Raw genomic sequence first — 19,976 nt, 5'->3', positions numbered from 1 at the left:
TGTACATATTGATCTGTTTAGCTGAAATCAAATAGAGATATATTATATATTATTTGTACTCTTTAGATAAAATCAAATAGATATATTCATGAATTTAAAAAAATATAAACTATTCATACACGTGGTCAATGAGAGATAAAAAAAATTCATTTTGAGAAATCTGAGGGATGAAAAAATTTATTTTGTGAAATGTAAGGGACGAAACGATTCATTTTGTGAAATGTAAGGGACTATAGATGGATTATGTAAATTTTGATTTGACAATTTTGCCCCTAAAAAATGATCACATGCAAGTCAGGGGATGAATTCCGGCCAAAAACTAGTCGGAAACTTAGATAGGGACCAAATTTGACCAACGTGAATTTGTAAAGGATGTAAAAGTACACTTTTAAAAGTAAGGGATGAAAAAAGTCATTTTACAAAATGTGAGGGACGTTTTGAATGATTTTTCCTTTTTAAAAAGTTGAATTCCTAAAACATGACTAAATAATTAGGATGGAGGGAGTATCATTTACTCTTACAGTGAAGGTCATCATGTTTGTGCCCCTTCATCACTTTGAGTTATTTTTGTAAAATTTAAAGTTGGTTATCCTCTATAGAGTTTTGCCGAAAGGGTAAAAAAAAAAAAAAAGTTAACGAAGAAGAAAGTTAACGGAGTTTAATGCTATTAACCCTGTGAACAATGATAAGAGTACTTCTCAAATCGCATTCAAACTTGAAATGGTTATGTTTGTCATCAAGACAAAATGACAGAACAAACAAAATGATCCAAGGCATTCAAACACAAATAGGGCTTCATGTGTCGGTCTCGAAGGAGGATTTGACCAAATGCATTGAACCAAAAAGAAAAAAAGTGAAAAACAATGCATCCATGGGATGCTTAACATTTATAACAGTTCAAATGCCAAACCAGATTTTCCCAACTTTTCTTCCATAATCTTCTTGTAACGTTCTGCCATGGAATTATTGAGAAAATTTTTCCAATCTCCTACTTCTCCCTTTCTGAAAAAGGAACGAGCCTTAAACTTAATAGTTGGAGATAAAACAAGAAGACCGTTCTTGTTCACCTCCATATTCTTGAGATTCTCTAAGCTACAAAGCTTAACTATTTCTTTGACTACACCATTTTCATCTTCCTCTGGAGAAAAAGGAAATCCCAAGAACTCTGCTAGCATCTTCACGTGAGAAGTTGCATCTATTTTGAGATCCTCGTACTTGAGAAACACCACCTTTTGAACATCATTTAGGCTTGCATTCCAGTACCCCTCAGCATGATCCCAAACGGGACCAAAAGGGTATATGCCTTTGCAAAATAATTCAAAAGCTTCATCAATAGGAAGTGCTTTTTGCTGATCTTCACCACTATTTTCAAGCAAAAAGTGCCGGAGAGAAATGAACTGATCCAAAGGGTTTCTACATATATAAATTATGCGACATTTGGTATTCAAAATTGATTGAGGAAGGGCATGGTAGGGTAGATGTGTTGAGAAAATTCTTGGACCTGAGAAGGCCTCAAGATCAGGATTTTCGCTTTTCAGAAATAAATCATACTCCATGCAACTTACAAGATCATGAGGATTGGTGATGAGGAGAGGGCTCTCTGGTGTTGTGCACTTCTTGCGGTTGATGATGCTAAAGCTAAGTGATTTTAGCCAAGTGGTGCCTGATTTAGGGATGGAAGCTAAGATAATGTCGGAATCCTTAGCTTTGAAGTTTCTTTGAAAGAAAATTGTGGATTTAAGCACTCCTCCTGGACACCAAAAATTGTTGTAGTAGCATAGCCACCGGCCATCCCAGTTTACTTTAGGAATTGTTTGTAGCAATCCTAGAAATTCATCCATATCCTCTACAACTTTGGTTGAGGGTGAAGGACGGAATATTGGTGTTTCTTCAATGGGAAAGTAAAGTGGATAGATATCAGCAAGGCAGGATTTGTTGAATCCAACAATATCACATTTATAAAACTTGTTCAATAATGGGATGTTGTGGGGGTAGCCTCAATAATTCCTTAGCCGCAGTGGATTACACTCTGGATTACACTTTTAACAGAGTGTAATCTAGATGCGACCTCAACATTTCACTATTTTCTCTTTTATTATACTTTTATCTACAATAGATTAAACTCAACATAATATAATAGCATGGGTCCACAAGCATATCAAATATTTATCTTAATAATTTAAAAATAAATTATTGATTTTCATTAGAATTTTTTACATTTTAGATTTTGTATTTGTTAAAAGATAATATTACTAATTTGTGACTTTTAATAATATATATATTTTTTGTCTCTGAAAAATAATACATTGGTATTTTCTAAAAATTATACATTGGAATTGGAATTGGATAATTTGGGTAATTTTGAAAATTTTGGTGGTTTTGATTTTTTGAAGGGGATGAAATTTCTATATTTGGAGCATTTAACATATTTCTAAAACTACTAAAATTCTCATTCATAATGACAAAATACTGAAATTTTTAAAAATTATGTAAAGAGGTTGAAGACAATGAATAAGGGAGTAGGAGAAATAATGGAGTAGGAGATTGTGATGTGAAATAAAAAAAAAATGTCTTGTGTACTTATAGGGAGAAAAATAAAATGTCTGTTGTAAAATGGCCAGAAAATGACCGCTTTAATTTCAATGTCCGTTGTAGTTGCTCTTATGCTATACATCGTTTTAATTTCAATCTTTAAAGTCTTGGGATTGATAAACAAAAATATTACACTTAATGATTGAGCGCTTGCCAACAAATTTACCGCGAATCGCTGTTTGTCTTATATGATTCGGAGCAGAATGGTCATCTTAGAAAAATGGAAGAAGCCAAAATTAGGAAGTGATGCTTCGCTGAACCTGAAAACTCTGGCAGTGGGCAAATCTTAATTACCTATTGCTTGCTCATCCAATCTTGTCGGTTTGAAATAGATCTTAGTACTTCCTACATATCATTGAAACACACTTTTTTTTTTTTTTTCAAAATATTTGTCATATTTGATATTTTTAACTATTTTATACTCTGAAATTTCTCCTATAACTTTCATTAGTGATGCATAAAAATAAATATGATGGGTTTGTTTTCTACTTTTTACTTTGACTAACACATGATTAAGGACAAAAGTGGAACAAAAGAAAAAACTTTTTGATGAAGTATACTATGCATAAAAAGCAAATATCTTCAAACATGACTAAATATATGAAACGGAGGGAGTATAATACTAGTATGGCTTGCAATAGATAATAATTTCCTACAACTTATGAATTTTGTGAGCCTTTTTTTTTTTGGTCAAAAGGTCATCATTTTATATATAGGAGAACTAGATACATTTAAACTGTCCTTTACATAGCACTGGCAAAGGCCAAAACATCATTGTGGGCTTCATTCCTAAGCCACACAGGGAAGACAAGCTCCCACCTAGTATCAGCTATATTAGATTAGTGACAGATTTTGCCAAACCATAACTAGTGCGACTGCATTCCCTTCCAATAAATATGAAGGAGCATCGCCAAAAGGATTTGCTCAAATGTATAACATCATCTATCATTACATCTAATTGAGAGAACCAGTCCCTTTGTTATTAATTCTATCCACTAAGACTTTACAGTCAGAGTGAATAAGGAGAGATGTCCAACGTTCCTCCAGAGCCTTTATCATTGCTGTCCTGATTATCTTTGCTTCTAGCATGCAGCATCTGTTCTCATTTTTGTTGGGATGGCCCAAGTAGAGACAAGGCTGCCATTATTGTCTTTGAAAGCAATGCCTAAGCCCCCTCTGTTCCTTTTCTCCTCCATTGCTGCATCAGTAAAGATAAGTGTTGCATGTTGGTTCTGGAATTCTCTTTAATGGTGGCCTTCCACTGTGTTTTTATTCGGGCTGTTCCCTTTCCATCATTCCATTGTTCATCAGATTCTTATACTCGAGCCATTCCTCCACAGCCTTATTAGAAATATGCTTGCCAGTGAACCTGTCATTGCTGAAGTTCCAAGCATTCCTTGCCTTCCACATTTGCCATTGGAGGGTTACCGTGGCGGCTTCTGTGTGAGTTTTATGAATGGCTGTATTCAGTAATCTTGGGCCTCACTTCCACGCGAATAACTCAGAAGGTAAATGACTAAAAATTCTTTTAGCGCCAAAGAAGAAAAAGGAAAATTTCAAGTTATTAGTGTTATCAGTATATTTTTAGGAGTGCTATACTCTCTAAAGTGACCTGCAAATTATAGAGTATGTTGTGTGGCCTTGTTGATAGCTGTAAAGCTACCGTAGAACATAACATGAGACAACAATAACTATATCTTGGAATTAACCACGAATAGCTCATGATACTCTGTTAATTCCAGGAAAGGTTTACTCCAAAACACAGTACCATAAAAAAAATTACAAGAATATATTAATGATTATTATTGTAGAATAATTGGCAATCGTTTGGGCCAAAAAAGTATAAGAAGGAAACAGCCATTCAATATAGAAGAAAGTACCTATTACATAGTTGCAGCTGAAAACTAAACAAGAATTGGGCTTTCTTATGAGGGCTGGTAAGCATTACATAGTTGTCAGGAAATGGATATCAACTAATGGTTGCTGGTAAGCATTTCTTATGAGGGCTGATTTGAAGTAAAAAACTTATCTTGGTAGTTTCAGGTAAGAATTGGCCTTTTAAGCTTTGACAATTGGGTTAAGACGCTCCTTAGCTTTTTCATTGTGTCAAAGGCTCCGTATTATTGCAATCGTATAATGGTATAAGTACTATCGTTGTCTAATTTGTATCAGTACAATCAGTTCCAAACAACTTTGCTGGGAAAAGTGTAAAGCTGTCTAGTGTAGATATTAGAAAGGAGAAGAGGCATAAAGTTGATAAAGGCAATAACAACTTGGACAGTTATACATTGAACAACATAGTTAGAGGGTGGTTCCGATGTCACATGTTAAACAAATAGGTACAAACATGTTGTATTAAGCAGCGAAAATTTAAATGATTTATCTCCATCCATTGTTGTCAAATAGGGTTTAAATCCGTATTAGCTCTTTGTCTTCTTTCCTCCTTCTTCTCTATACTAACACTTTCTACTAACAAAGAAAATGTGTAACTATGTAGAAGAACAGATAAGTAGAAGAAGGGATTAAGGTTCTTCTAACCTATGCAACCAGAGTGTGTAGCATTGATGGAATACCAATGGCTATCTATAGGCTAGACTAGGGATTCTTACTCAAAATCCCTATGGTTTCCTTCCATCAAGAAACTTGCCATAATTCATAACTGAAAATAACCTTTTCTGACTAATTAATTAATTTGATTGATTAACTGATTGAATAAGGTACAATTAGCAAAAGATACCAACCAATCATTATCAAATGGGAGATACTAATTAATTATTGATAAAATATCAATTAATTAATTAGGATATCAATTACTTTAAAATCAATTATGTGACTCATAATTGATTCTAAAAGAGGCAACTCTTATACGTAGATCTGTATTAAATTACAGGAAAACATACTGGAGTTCTAACTACTCTATAAGCATGATTTTTTTTTTTTTTTAAAAAAGTAAGATTCTCACCTTCTCCATGGATTAGTTGTGTCTATTGTTTTTTCCATTATATTTTACGCTTTCACACTTTTCATTCTGTCCAACAAATTATGCCCCGTTTTAAAAGATTCTTCGTATTTGTGACCATGATCAGCTTGTAAGTTGTAACCCCCATTTCAATGATGTACAAACCTTAATTAGCGTAAATTGTAACATTAGCTATAAAATGAGTTTCATAGCTTACATTTACAGCATTTTAAATTCTTTCTACCATTAACTAATATTTGCTAATCAAAATGGTTCCATTAGTTGAAACCTAATAATTTTGTTTCTATATTAAGTATTGTCAGCGAGTTATTCTTCTCAATATTTAACTCAAATTTAGTGTCTTAATTTATTGAGCTTTTTAATTAACATTAGTTTCTCAAGCTTAATGATCGATTTTTTTCATTCCCGAGGAAGTGCACATCTGACTCGGATCTTCTTCTATAATGGTACAGAACAATAGTATCATTGGAATAGATACAAAAATTACTTCAAATACAATAAGCCGAGTGGGTGGGTTGGTCCGAGTGGAGAGAAAAAAAAAAGCAATTGAACGTAAAATCTTTCCTGGAGATATCCATTTTCGTAGAGAGATAAATAAAATATCATAGCGACGTTAAACATTACGATTGGTATCAGAGCCTAGGCCAATTTGGAGTTATAGTTCAAATTGCCAGGTATAGGGTTTTCCCAATCCCATATTCCCTACTTGCTTGTGTAAATTCCTTTTCTTTGATTTCCAAAAAATTTATCCCTTTTCCAGCTGAAATAACCGACTTGCACTTGATCAAACCTTCCTTTCTTCTAGAATCATCCTTTCCGACTTGGCTTTGCAACACTAGCTATCATATGTAATACACAACTAATGCTTTTTCTATTAGAAGAAAATCATTGCACACTATATAAGTATTTTTGAATAAATACATAAACACTTTGATTAGTAAAAATTGGGTTTTCACTAGCTTAAAATACAAGGGTTATTTTTCTCAAACAATTGCACTTCAAAACGCATTTGTACATGGAAAATAAATTTTTACACATTGATTACTTTGTAAAATATATTTTACATTCAAAATGCATTTTGTTTAAATAAAAAATTAAATCATAAAAATTTTCAAGGAAAATCACTAGGCCTACTTCAAGAAGAAAAACCTTTTATCATTCTAATTTGAAACAATTCTTTAAGAAACCACTTTTGTAACTATTTAGAAAATTATTTTAGTTGATCACCGAAAGTGGTTCTTTATCTCTAGAAAAATCATAATAAGTATATCATTTTTATCAAATAAAATCACACATGCCATTTTTTTCGAAACAAGAGTCCATAACCTTTTCTAAATAAACATTTTTTTTAAAAGAAGCAAACCAATTCCTTGTGAATAGCAGTTTCAAAATCAGTACATTTGCTACATAGGAGCTTGAAGATGAAGTAAGGAAGAGTTATCCATATTTGTTCAACTATGGTACCTAAGTTTTGAGGATGAGATTTTTTGTAAGGAGGAGGATATAATACCCCATATTTTTCTTAAGTAATTGTTAGAAGTTTAAGTGAATTTTGTATTTTAATAAATCAATGATAAGCAAACTATGTATTTAAAATATAGAGAAAAATGCAATTTTGGTACCTAAACTTTAACGCACGAGCAGTTTTAGTCCCCATATTTTGGACGAAAACAAATTTTGGTACCCGAACTTTCAAATTTTGAGCGCATTAAGTACCCTTGACGATTTTTTCCCAAATTGTTACCGGAAAAGCCATGTGACAGTCACATGTCCGGCCAAAATGGAATTAAAAAAGGCCAAAAATGCAGTTTTGGTACCTAAACTTTGACGCACGAGCGGTTTCAGTCCCCAAATTTTGGACGAAAACAAATTTGGTACTCAAACTTTTAAATTTTGAGCAAATTAAGTACCCTTGACGATTTTTTCCCAAATTGTTACCCAAAAAAGTTATATGACAGTCACGTGTCCAGCCACAATTGTATAAAAAAAAGGCCAAAAAAATGTCAAATGCCATTCTAATATTAAGTATTAAATTTAAAGACTAATAGCATAATCAAGAAAAAATCCAAGGACTAAATAACATCACATGAGTCAACAAAACCCAAGAACCGATACAAATGAGCTCCAATTCTAGTACATTAATCCCAACTGTTTTTTCATTGTGTCCGTATCCCCTTCTCATTTTGTAGTTTCTTGGCTGGTATTGTTTCTTTTCTCAATATGCACTAGTCCACAACATCATTCTTCCAAGATCGGAGTGTGCTGCTGGGACGGCCATAGGAATAAGACCTGCGAGCCGAGGAAGTTCGCAGTTCCCGAGTACAAATGACTTCAGACAGTGTGACGGCCCCGCTTCTCCCAAAGGCGAACCAGAGGGTTCGGCGGGTCGCCTGCTCAGCTCTCGCCGGGACTCAGTTGTTCACTACATTCCTCAAACAGATTACAATATAAATCTCAAAAATTACATCGAATTCTCCAATAAATACATATCACAAATGCAGCGGAAACTAATTCCAATCGTGGGACGTATACTTACATCCATATCAATTCCAAATAGTCACACTAGCCCAACTATTACACAAGAAGAAATCCAAATTCAAACTGAACAAGAGATAACTCATCTGGTCACATGAGTAAGCACTACAAGCTTTTCTTTCGCCTTGAGCCCTGTGGGGGGAATAAAACATTTTTGGGGTGAACTAAAAGCTCAGCGAGTAACCAGGAAAATCATTAAACAAATATATTTCACAATAATGCATTTCAATGATGTCATGATTCCAAGATCAAATATACGTATTGTTGCTCTCGTGAGCCAGTGAAATCATAGCACTTGAACACCCAACGCTCAAACAGATCATTAACATTAGCATTAACATGAAGAGGGAGCCCCTTTTTGAGCTCCATATAAACATAAACATGAACCATAAACAAGGTGGAGACGTTGGTGTCCAGCACAAGACTTTCCCAGAACTCATTGAAGCCAAATCATGTCATGAATCCACATGCAAGCACGCATGATATGGAATCGAATAATTAATGCAAGAAACATTCCACAAGTACTTTGGAAACAGTTTAGGGTCACTCACCTCCACGGCTCAGAAACCATCCATCATGTATCATTGCCTTGCTCAAATCCAAGTCTTAGATCACAAACTCAATGCAAACAAGTCCTTTAAAAGTTCGGACAGCACTTTCCCTGAATTTACTAATTTTTCCAACCATCATGGCTTCATTATCCTTCTCATTCAAACCCAAAGGTACACACACACAACAACAAGTTTATCCAATAGCCATTCAGCAAGCTCCAAGAGGTACAAAGACAAGTCAAGCTAGGGAAAAGTCCGGAAATGAAAGTTAAGCTCAAAACCAGAAAAACAGGTTTTGACGTCATTTTGCGGTAATGGCACCAAAGGCACTACGATTGTCAGATGAAGGTACAAGACCCACCGTTTCGAAACTAAGAGATAGGGATACAATATTACAGAAGGTCACTCAACCCAGTTTCGAGTATAACCAGGTCAAAAATGCAAGATACTATACCAGAATCACAAAAAACAGTTTTACAAAACGCATTCCGGCGTAAACATTATAACTCAGCCTACACAAGTCCAAATCCAGTAATTCTAAAACCATCTGAAAGCTAAGAAACAGGGTTACATTTCATAAGAAGACCTCAACAACCAATTCCAAAGCAATTCCAGCCAAAACAACCAATTACAGTCGCAGTTTTCCAATTCTGGGTAAACCAGAACAGCAAGGGTAATTTCGACTTATCTCATTCCACACTACTCCGATTGACCTGAAATTTTGTAGGCACCTCAAAAATATCATTCCCTACAACTTTCATGTTTTAAGCCAAGGCCAATTCGGCCTCTAACATGGTGCAATAAATTCGGACAGAATGTTCAGCAACAAAACCTAACTTTCTGAAATTTCTTCCAAACCAGCAATTGGTTGCAATTATCCACTTTTTCCACCTCATAGAGTCCTTAAACATCATTTCCAATCATCATACATGACCACATAATCATATCCATATGAAAACAGAAAAATCCCCAAAAATTATAAAACTTCACCAATTCAACCAAAATCAAGAAATAATCCATAAAAGTGCATCTTATACCACCACCAATCATGAATTTAACATCATCAGAGGAAGGAGAGGTGTTCATCCACCACTCACCTTAGCAAACCAAGAGGGAGAGCTACTTGTCACCTTAGCTTCTCAAACAACTTCACAAAACACCTCAAAACCACTTAGCAAAGAGATTTTATGGAATGATTTGGAGTTTTATTGGTTGGATTTGAAGATTGAGCAAGGTTAGAACCAAGAAAGTTGAGAGAATTTTCTTCTTTTCCTCTTGAAGAAAGTCGGCCAAGAAGCTTTGTAATAGAGGATGATTTTAGTCAATTTTTGCTTAAATTGGTAAAGGCATGAATAGTAGTCAAACTCAAGACTAAATCTTATGGTGACACTTGTCACCTTTTGATTCAAAACTTATCTTTTTGTCTCTCCAATACAAATATCTTAACACCTTGTAAAATAATATCACTTAATACAAAATTCCAACAAGTTGTCAAACATATAATGCATTTACCGCATTAGCGGGTCCCACGTTCGAAATACGCTCTTAATTTCTCAAAAACTAATCGATACTAGAAAAATCATTTTAAAACTATTTTTGCTCATAAACTTTATCTGGGAAATTTTTCTAATAAAGAAAATGCAGAAAAGGCGGGCGATTAAATAAAATAAACCCTAGAAAATTAGAAAATTTCCGGGTTCTCACACTCATACTTTTCGGGGCGTCACAGACAGCATAGGAGTTTATCTAGTGGAAGAAATGCAGGGGTCTCCAGAAATCCTGGGGTACAAACATCTTAGGGGCTTTGTGTCCCGTTATTACACAGTGTCATAGAGAAGATGTTTGGTCCATACTTGAGTTCCAAATGATCGTCATACACCTTTGATTGCTTCCCTATTGGATGACCCATTTGTAATTGTTCTTCTATAAATTTTTCCGAATCAGCTGCTTGCTGCTTTGTCCCGAGGACTAGTTCAAGTTTCTTGTATCAAGTTAGGTAGCAGCATACATGACCAGTTCAAGTTTCTTCAAGTCAACTTAGGCAAGAGAAATAAAGGATTACGCATCATTATTTACACTTTTGTGACTTGATTCTTAGATTAATGTACTAGAATTGAAGCTCATTTGTATCCGTTCTTCAGTTTTGTTGACTCATGTGATGTTATTTAGTCCTTGGATTTTCTCTTTATTACGCTATTAGTTCTTAAATTTAATACTTAGTATTAGAATAGCATTTGACATTTTTTTGGCCTTTTTTTTATACAATTGTGGCCGGACACGTGATTTAACTTTTTTCGGTAACAATTTGGGCTTAATGTGCTCAAAATTTGAAAGTTCGAGTACCAAATTTGTTATCGTCCAAAATTTGGGGACTAAAACCACTCGTGCGTCAAAGTTTAGGTGCCAAAACTGCATTTTTGGCCTTTTTTTTATTTCATTTACACGTGACTGTCACATGACTTTTTTTTGTAACAATTTGGGAAAAATCATCAAAGGTACTTAATGTGCTCAAAATTTGAAAGTTCGAGTACCAAATTTGTTTTTGTCCAAAATTTGAGGACTAAAACCGCTCGTGCGTCAAAGTTTAGGTACCAAAACTGTATTTTTCTCTAAAATATAAGTAATTCCTAAATTTTAATCGGCAAAGTCTGAACTTATTAAATTAAAATATTTTTGTTATATATCATAAATGAGTTTTAATTGGTGTGTGATGAATTTCTTCTAGTCGGGAAAATTAATTTTGTATTAAACATTGTTGTTTAGTAATGCAAAATTAATCCACAAGAGTTTTCCTAGAAGAAAGCTGTCTTTTTTGTAAGGAGGAGGATATAATACCCCATATTTTTCTTAAGTAGTTGTTAGAAGTTTAAGTGAATTTTTTATTTTAATAAATCAATGATAAGCAAACTATGTATTTAAAATATAAGTAATTCCTCAATTTTAATCGGCAAAGTCTGAATTTATTAAATTAAAATATTTTTGTTATATATCATAAATGGGTTTTAATTGGTGTGTGATGAATTTCTTCTAGGTGAGAAAATTAATTTTGTATTAAACATTGTTGTTTAGTAACGCAAAATTAATCCACAAGAGTTTTCCTAGAAGAAAGCTGTCTTCTAGGGTTACCAGGTCTATATACGTCATAAAGAAGTAGAACCAATTATTGAGCTACTAATACATAATTTGAGTAATTATTGAGTTGTTAATATGTAATTTGTTTATTCAAATGAACAACAAAAAGCCCATTTGATGTGAATATCAAAGTCATGATGGACTCGAGGGTCAAAGAGCTAGCTCGCTTTAAGTTCAAGTTCAAATTCAAACTCAAAAACTTGATGGATAAGCCATTCAAGTCAAAGAAAGTTCCTGCTAAATGGATCAAGGAGCTTGGAAGATGTTGGTATAACTTGAGAAATATGATTAAGTTTCTAGACTTAACCGATGGCATTTAAATCTAACGGTCAACAATTTCTTCCTATTATTTATTTATAGTTTGGTTTTCTACTTAGTTATTCAAGTAGTTGATTTAGTTAATAAAAGGCCCATCTTGTGTTATGCCTTTGAACTTAATGGGCCAAATGATTGAATTGGTTGTTTGTTTGGTTTGTTAGGGTCTGGTCCATGCAGCTTATCTAGATTGCTATCTCTTTTAAACAATAGTGTAGAGAACAATAGTTCTAGAGTTGAGAGTATATGACGTTGAGTCTTTGAGGTTTCCCCTAAGTTTGAGTGGATTTTATTGCTTAACTCCAAATCTTGATTTGCGTTGAGCATATTCTTGATTGGATTGAGTGTCATATTAATTTGGCATTCATTCAAATTATGGCTGGCCTACCCAAATTCCATCCAAATTTCGTCAAATCTGTCCCCTTGCAAACTAGGATTTTCCTGTGGGATTGTGGATTTGTCTCATCCCAGGGGAATTCGTATCAATTGGCATTAGAGTTTCGGCTCAAGGTGACAAGTTTTATCGCTTTTAATTTCTTGCTTTTTCTTGTAATCTTTTTGAAAAAATTTCGTGAATTAGGGTTTATCAGTCTTTAGGGTTTTAAATCTTCAATTTGTATTGTTCTTGCTATTTCCTCATTGTCTTTTATGTTCATCATTGTTGTGATTGTGTTAATTTCATGGCTACCTTTTCTTGTTGATTTAAAAGAAAAAACGAACTACTGTAGTGTTACTATAGCAGTTGCTGTATCAATACTATAGCGATTACTGTAGTGTTACTGTTCTTGCATTACTATTCCTACGTACTCTTCATCGCATTGTTCATCCCAAGTTACTGTTTTTTCATTAAAAAAAAATTCTATTTGTTGCTTTATTCATGTGAATCCTAATTCTAGTCGAATCTTACAAATTTTGTGGCTACTTTTGTTTCTTCCCTAATCCTAATCATATTGATATTTCTTGTATTGGATTGTTTTCAAATCAAATTAAGGAAACATAGCCTTATTTTTCCAGCAATCTTTAGACGTCTAACTCCTAGTCTGAAATCTAAAATTTCCAACATTAAATCAACTCCTTCTTTAGAAAATTTTCATCCCTAGTTCTTGAAATTTTCGTGTTGAATTGCTGTCCAAATTTTCAACTCTATTCTTTCACTTTCTAGGCCATGATTGAGGTCTTTATTGGTTGGTGTATTCAACTAAATCCTTGGGAAACCAAATCATGAGTGAATTCAAGACGCCAAGGCATTGAATGAGTATGAGACCATAAAAAGAGAGTGTGAATACGAGTGCTTGAGGGTATGCACGTGAGGTTGAGTGTGTGAGGTATTTTTAGTTCCACTAACCTTTCATGCAGGTTAAAGATGTATGCCAAAAGGAGGTCTCAAAAATTTGATCTTAATTTCATGATGGATACAATAAAAGGAGAACTTAAGAAAATCACTGTTGAAGCTTTTGAATCGATACATAGACAACTTGATCGAATGGCGAGCAAGGATGTCAAGAGGAAAGGTTCCATGTATTCCACATCTTCAAGACTGACCTATTCAAGGAAGAAGGAGAAGATTCATCAGCAATTTCTTCCCAATGTAAATCCAAAGCTGAATAGATCACAGAGAAGTCAGTATGGAAAGCCTATGTACACCTTCTATAATGCAAGGAAAGGAGAATTCAAATAGCTCCAAGCACAATGAAACTGCTCAAAAGGATAATAATCCTATCCCACTACTGATTGATGAGAAGCTTGAGGAGGTCGAACATGAGTCCATGCTAACATCAATTGATGAATACTCCAAGAAGGAACCGCTTATCAATGAACCAAAGAATTTGGTTGCCAAAGAGAAACATCCTCCTACTGATCACAAGGATTTGGTGGTTGATTTGCAGGGAAGTGTAGATGTGATTCTAGCAATTGTTCAACCAAAATTGCTGTCCAAGTTTACATTATTCCAAATTATGGAATGACATGATGGCATTAATTTGGTATCATCTTGGATTTGAGGACAAATCCTTTTCTAGGGAGTGAATCAGTGGCGGAGCTAGGAATTAACTTTGGGGGGGGCGAGTCTATAGCAATGAAAGTAAAATATATTTACAAAAAAAATAATGTGAACATATATACCAAAGATTAGAAACAACCTTATATAGAATGAAAATTACTTATACGTTTCACATATACAAAAATATCATCATATTTACAAATCTATTTGACTGTGTGGGACATATGAAATTGTGCATGACGACTTTTAATTTTATCAAAGTCATCAATGATTGAATTTACATCAAAAGTTCTAGCAATTTCTTTCTCAATTTACATTATCATAGAGTTAGCAAGAAAGTCTTCCTCTATCCTAGAGTGCAAACAAGTCTTGATGATTTTCATAGCAGAAAATGCACACTCTGTTGTAGCTATTGAAACAGGAAGAGTCAAAATAAGGCGAATCAATCTATCAATAAGAGTATAGCACATTGACTTTCTTGTCTTTGCTAACACTTGGCACAACTCCTGAAGTGATGACAAATTTTGAAGCTGAGAATTACATGAAAACTCAATCTAGAAAAGCTCTAATTGAGTTCTTAAGTGTAACTTCTCTTGATCTGTGAAGTCAGCTAAATAAAACTTGTTTGCAAGTTGACAAATTTGTTCAATATTAAAAGCCTGAAAATTATCTTTGGGGTGCAATGCTGAACTAAGAATAAGCAACTCTATTACATCTTCCTTTAACCTATTCTTCATTTCAAGTATTTGAGAGTCAACCATTGCCAAAAACACATCAATCCTGTAGTGATGCTCCATGGTAATTGGATCATTTTGTTTTCGAATTCTTCCTCGACCTGCTTTATAAATGACATTCATATCAGGCATCTCTATATTTCGTGCATCACAAAATGTCTTTACATTGGTGAACAATTCATTCCATCCATTATCTCTGTTACTTTGAAGTCGATCCTTTGTTACTGAAACCAATTTAAGGGCATTCAAAATATCTTGAGATTTGCATTGTAAAGCTTGAGAAAGTACTTGTTCAAATCCTAAAATGTCCCTCATCATATGCATAACAAGAACAAAATCAAAGGATGTCATGAAATCGTAAACTCTGTCAATTTCACTTCTTTGAGTTGATGTATTTCCATAATTGATAACATCAATTAGGACAGAGCAAATGTCTTCATATTCTGTGAATAAGCTACAGATAGAACTAAAATGAGACCCCCCCATCTTGTAGTCCCTGGCCGTTTTAAGGTACCAATCTGATTCTGACCCCTACCAGTCTCAAGTTCATCAATAGCAATCAATTCAGCAATTCTAGTAGCTCTAGCAACTCTAAGTTGGTCCACACGTTTGCAAGAAGATGAAATTAAATTTATAAGAAGAGATAAGTATGTAAGGAATTGTTCCATAGGAATTACCTCTTGAGATGTTGCTACCAATGTTAATTGCAGTCGATGAGCAAAACAGTGAATATAATATGCATAGGGGCACTCCTGAATAAATATTGCTTGTAGTCCATTCCATTCTCCATGCATGTTTCTATCTCCATCATATCCTTGGCCACGAATGTTTTGCACACTATGATTATGGCGAGAAAGGACATCACATATCTCCTTCTTCAAAGTCAAGGAATTGGTTTCGTGCACATGAACAATGTCAAAAAATCTCTCTCGAATATAGTCTTGCTTGTCCACAAATCTAAGAACAATAGCCATTTGCTCTCTTTTTGATCTATCTTGAGCATCATCAACAAGTATAGAAAATTTTGAATCACTAATCTCCTTTCGAATATACTTTTGTATCTTGCTCGACCAAATGGACAATATCTCCTTTTGGATCGTAGGGGAAGTATAAGATGCATTTTGAGGAGCATTATCAAGGACCACAGTAGCCACTTTTTCATTATAAGAAGACACATAATTGATCAACTCAATAAAATTACCTCGATTGTTAGAATCTAAACTTTCATCATGACCCCTAAAAGCCACCGCTTGAAATGCACACCATTTTGCAGCATCTATGGAAACTTGAAGTTGCAATCGATTTTTTGCAACCTGCTCAGAATTTTGCTTCTCAATAATTTTATCAAGATGTTGCAATGAGTTTCTCAAATCATGATAGCATTGCATTGCCACTTTGTGTGATGAGTTAGGATCTTTTCCAATGTGATTTAAAAAAACACAATTTTTTCCATCATTTATCTTCTTCCATGATCTAAATCCACTAGTTGTGAAGGCCATTGATCCAAAACGGTCCGTTGGCTTGGAAAAAAATGAGCAAGGAAGACAAAAGGTAGCATTCTTTGTTGGAGAAAATTCCAACCAATCTGGAAACAATTTATACCAAGAGAAAAGAAAACGTCGGCCCTTCTTGTCAATAACCATTGATTCACTTGGAAGCTCATGTTGGTATGGCCCAAACTTAATATATGCTCTCCGTACCTCATCCCTTTGATGCTCTAGATATTTCCAAATGGATTTTCGCATTCCAGGATCACGTTCTATGGATGAAATATCAAACTCTAATGATTCAGCTCTACAAAATTTCTTTGTTTGATGCTTAGGAGAAGAATCACGAAGAGGACAAGGAGTTTCACCACTTCCACTTGGTTCTAGACGTCTTTTTTTGAAAAAAGAATCAATTGTCCTGTTGGCCATTACTGCTATATTTGCAACAAAACAACAACCTGTAATCGAAATAAAATTGATTGAGAAATGCTGGTTATGGCCTATAGAGATGGGAATTTGACCAATGCAAAAGACTGGTTTCCCTAATTCCGTTACAAATTTGGCCATTCAGCCTGTCTGAAAAGCCCGGCCATCACCCAAGAAAGCCAACAGGATCCTCAAAATAAATTAGTATGAAAATTGGAAAAGGAAACCAGTCTCAGAATCAACTAAAATAAATGCTTATCACTCGAATTCAGAAGTCCAAGTACGAAAAACAATACAAGTCCCTCTCGAGCAATTCATCAAACAACTGGCGGGCGAACTTTTTACACCCACATTTCACTAAATAAATGGAATGTCAAACTAACCTGGTAAATGGTAATAGCTTGAAATTCCTGCGACATTGTATCCCCAGAAACGGCTTCACCAGCGGGAGAGAATTAAAGGAGTCTGTCTGTAGGTTCTTCTTCTGTGTAATCTTTTCTTTGCGCAGTAGCGAGGAAGTAGTATAATATACTGCTAGTAGATAGCAGTGAAAGATACCAAGTGTACAGCAACAAACTAGACAGAGTTGCTCCGTGTTTTTTAAGCACTTCAAAACTTGACGAGGAATTTGATGACTTGCAGATTCAAATTGCCACGTTATTATTAGTAGAGCAATGAGGCCTTCATAAAATGTATGTACATCTCTACTACAACAGAAAAATCCGAGGAGGTGGGCACTGGCCAGTGGGTGTTTCCTTTGCCTTTGGGTTTTGATTTCTTGTTTGTAGCCAGTTGTTCGATGTGACTCCTGACCATTTTTCACTCGAAAGCCTCCCTTTTAGCTTAGCTTAGCTTCTAACTATGGACAGACACGAAGCAAACAAGTAATCCCACCAAACATTATTGTTTGGGCCCTTGGGGGGGCAAAGTGAATTTTTTGATCAATTTTGGGGGGGGTGAAACATAATAACAAAAAAAATTTTACTCAGAAATTTTTTTTAAACAATTGGAGGGGGGGGGCGGTTGCCCCCCCTGGCCACCCCCTTCCCTCCGCCCCTGGAGTGAATGATGCAGATATCAAGGTTATAATGAGCTTGAGGGTCAAAGAACCAACTCGCTTCAAGTTCATGTTCAAATTCAAACTCAAGTACTTGATGGATAAGCCATTCAATTTAAAGGAAGTTCGTGCTAAATAGATTAAAGAGCTTGGAAGACGTTGGCATAACTCGAGTAAGAAGATTAAGTTTCTAAACTTAACCGGTGGCATTTGAATCTAACCGTTCGTGGTTTCTTCCTATCATTTAGTTATTGTTTGGTTTTCTACTTAGTTATTTAGATAGTTGTTTTAGTTAATAAAAGGCCAATCTTGTGTTAAGCCTTTGAGTTTAATGGGCAAATGATTGAGTCAGTTGTTTGTTTGGTTTGTTAGGTTCGACCTATGAGGCTTAATCTAGGTTGCTATCTCTTTTAAGTAACGGTGTAAAGAATGATAGTTCTACGATTGAGAGGCATTGAGTCTCCCCTATGTTTGAGTGGATTCTCTTGCTTGATTCCAAATCTCGTTTCACTTTGTGCGTATTCTTGAATAGATTGAGTGCCGGATCAATTTGGTAGTCACCCAAATTGTGGCCAGCCTACCGAAATTCCATCCAAATTTCATCCAAACATATCCCCTTTCGAATTGGGGTTTCCTGTGGGATTGCAAATTTGTTTCATCCTAGGGGAATTTGTATCACCATTAGTTAAAAGACTCAAGTTTTACAATATTAGTATTATTTCAGCCACCATAAATTCTTATTTGAGTCAACCACCATAAATTCTTATTTGAGTCAATTCTATCATAAATTCTAAATTGAGTCAATTATTTATGAATAGCAGTAGCCCGTCAAAAACCTGAAAAAGTGAATCAAAAAGCCAGATTAATTTTACGACCAAATTCCCCATATCCAAGGGAAAAAACCAAAAAAAAAGTGAAACAAAAGAAATTGTAATGCCTTTAGGTCCTGGAAATTCACATAAACTTATGAGTAAATTTTATATACACTATCATGGTTAGATAGATGACACGTGAGCAAATTTTAGATGTCAAATTCAAATTTTATTCATATGTCATATATTTAATGGTAATAGTGTATACACTTACAGTATATATAAATTTAATCCTAAACTAATTACCTATGGCATTCGGCGCCCCAAAATTTACAAAAGATTGATAGAAAGAAGAGGATGTTGCAACTACTGAAAGTGGAGAGAGTTGAGAATAAATGAGATAAAGAAAAAAAAAACACTTGTTTAGGTGGTGAGGACTATTGACAAAGGGGAAAAAAAACAGAAAGGGCAATTTGCACTGCACAAATCATGAAAACCCAATATTACAACTGCCACTTGGCATCAAACACAACCCATGCAATTACCAGCACAGTTCAAATACCAAAAAAACCCTACCATCACATATCCAAATGACCAACATGCTAAACAATTTCACAAAATTCACGACTAGACCAAGATAATGACAACAACCAATCAGAACAAGAATATGGGAATGAAATCGATCAATTCAATTGGAACCGCAGTTGCAAACTCACACTTTATAGTAGGTAAGATAAGATATAGGTAAGATAAGATAAGATAAGATATAGTGCGATGATTACTTGTTCTAGAACAAACATAAGATAAGATTGTTCTAGAACAAACATAAGATAAGATAGTAGGTAAGATAAGATAAGATAAGATATAGTGCAATGATTACTTATTCTAGAACAAGCATACTTTGATAAGATATATGCCTCTCAAACGAAGAGTGATGAGCATACTTTGATTGCTCAGATTTTCCGAGTAGGCCCTCCTGTTAAAGCAAGGTTTAAACCGGTTTATTGTTCTTTGCTGGCCGTAGGAAGGCTTATACATTGAAGAAAAATAACCGCACGAAACTACTAGGGTGCTTTATTATTATAATTAAGAGCTCGTTTGAATTATTATTTTTAGAAGTTTTTGTTAAAAAAAAAATATTGTAGTGATTTGATATATGTGAAATTAAAAGATGAATAAAAAATATATTTATAAAAGAACGCAAAAAATTATTTTAGTAAAAAGCTGCAATCCAAAAATATTTACGAAGAAAACTGCAAACCTAATGCAACCTGCCTGACCAAAATTTCTTTGGTCTCCTTTGGTGGTAATAACCAAAATTTCTGTCTTCCTACTTCTTCACCAGAATCTGGCGAA

General features: G+C 34.5%; 2 protein-coding genes across 2 annotated transcripts; both read right to left on the bottom strand.

Moving 5' to 3' along the window:
- Window positions 1-887: 887 nt before the first annotated feature.
- On the bottom strand, window positions 888-1,841 carry LOC113704694 (cytosolic sulfotransferase 15-like). Its single transcript, XM_027226570.1, has one exon. It carries the CDS (start codon window positions 1,839-1,841, stop codon window positions 888-890), a length of 954 nt encoding a protein of 317 aa, XP_027082371.1.
- A 12,817-nt stretch (window positions 1,842-14,658) lies between these two features.
- Window positions 14,659-16,754, bottom strand: LOC140012738 (uncharacterized). Its single transcript, XM_072061030.1, has 2 exons — window positions 15,353-16,754; window positions 14,659-15,281 (listed from the first exon to the last, which is right to left on the bottom strand). Exons 1-2 carry the CDS (start codon window positions 16,752-16,754, stop codon window positions 14,659-14,661), a joined length of 2,025 nt encoding a protein of 674 aa, XP_071917131.1.
- Window positions 16,755-19,976: the final 3,222 nt, after the last annotated feature.

This window comes from Coffea arabica, chromosome 8e (genome assembly GCF_036785885.1).
Source record: "Coffea arabica cultivar ET-39 chromosome 8e, Coffea Arabica ET-39 HiFi, whole genome shotgun sequence".
Taxonomy (NCBI): domain Eukaryota; kingdom Viridiplantae; phylum Streptophyta; class Magnoliopsida; order Gentianales; family Rubiaceae; genus Coffea; species Coffea arabica.
Note: the sequence above shows the minus strand (reverse complement) of the source record. Positions and strands in the feature narration are given on the sequence as shown.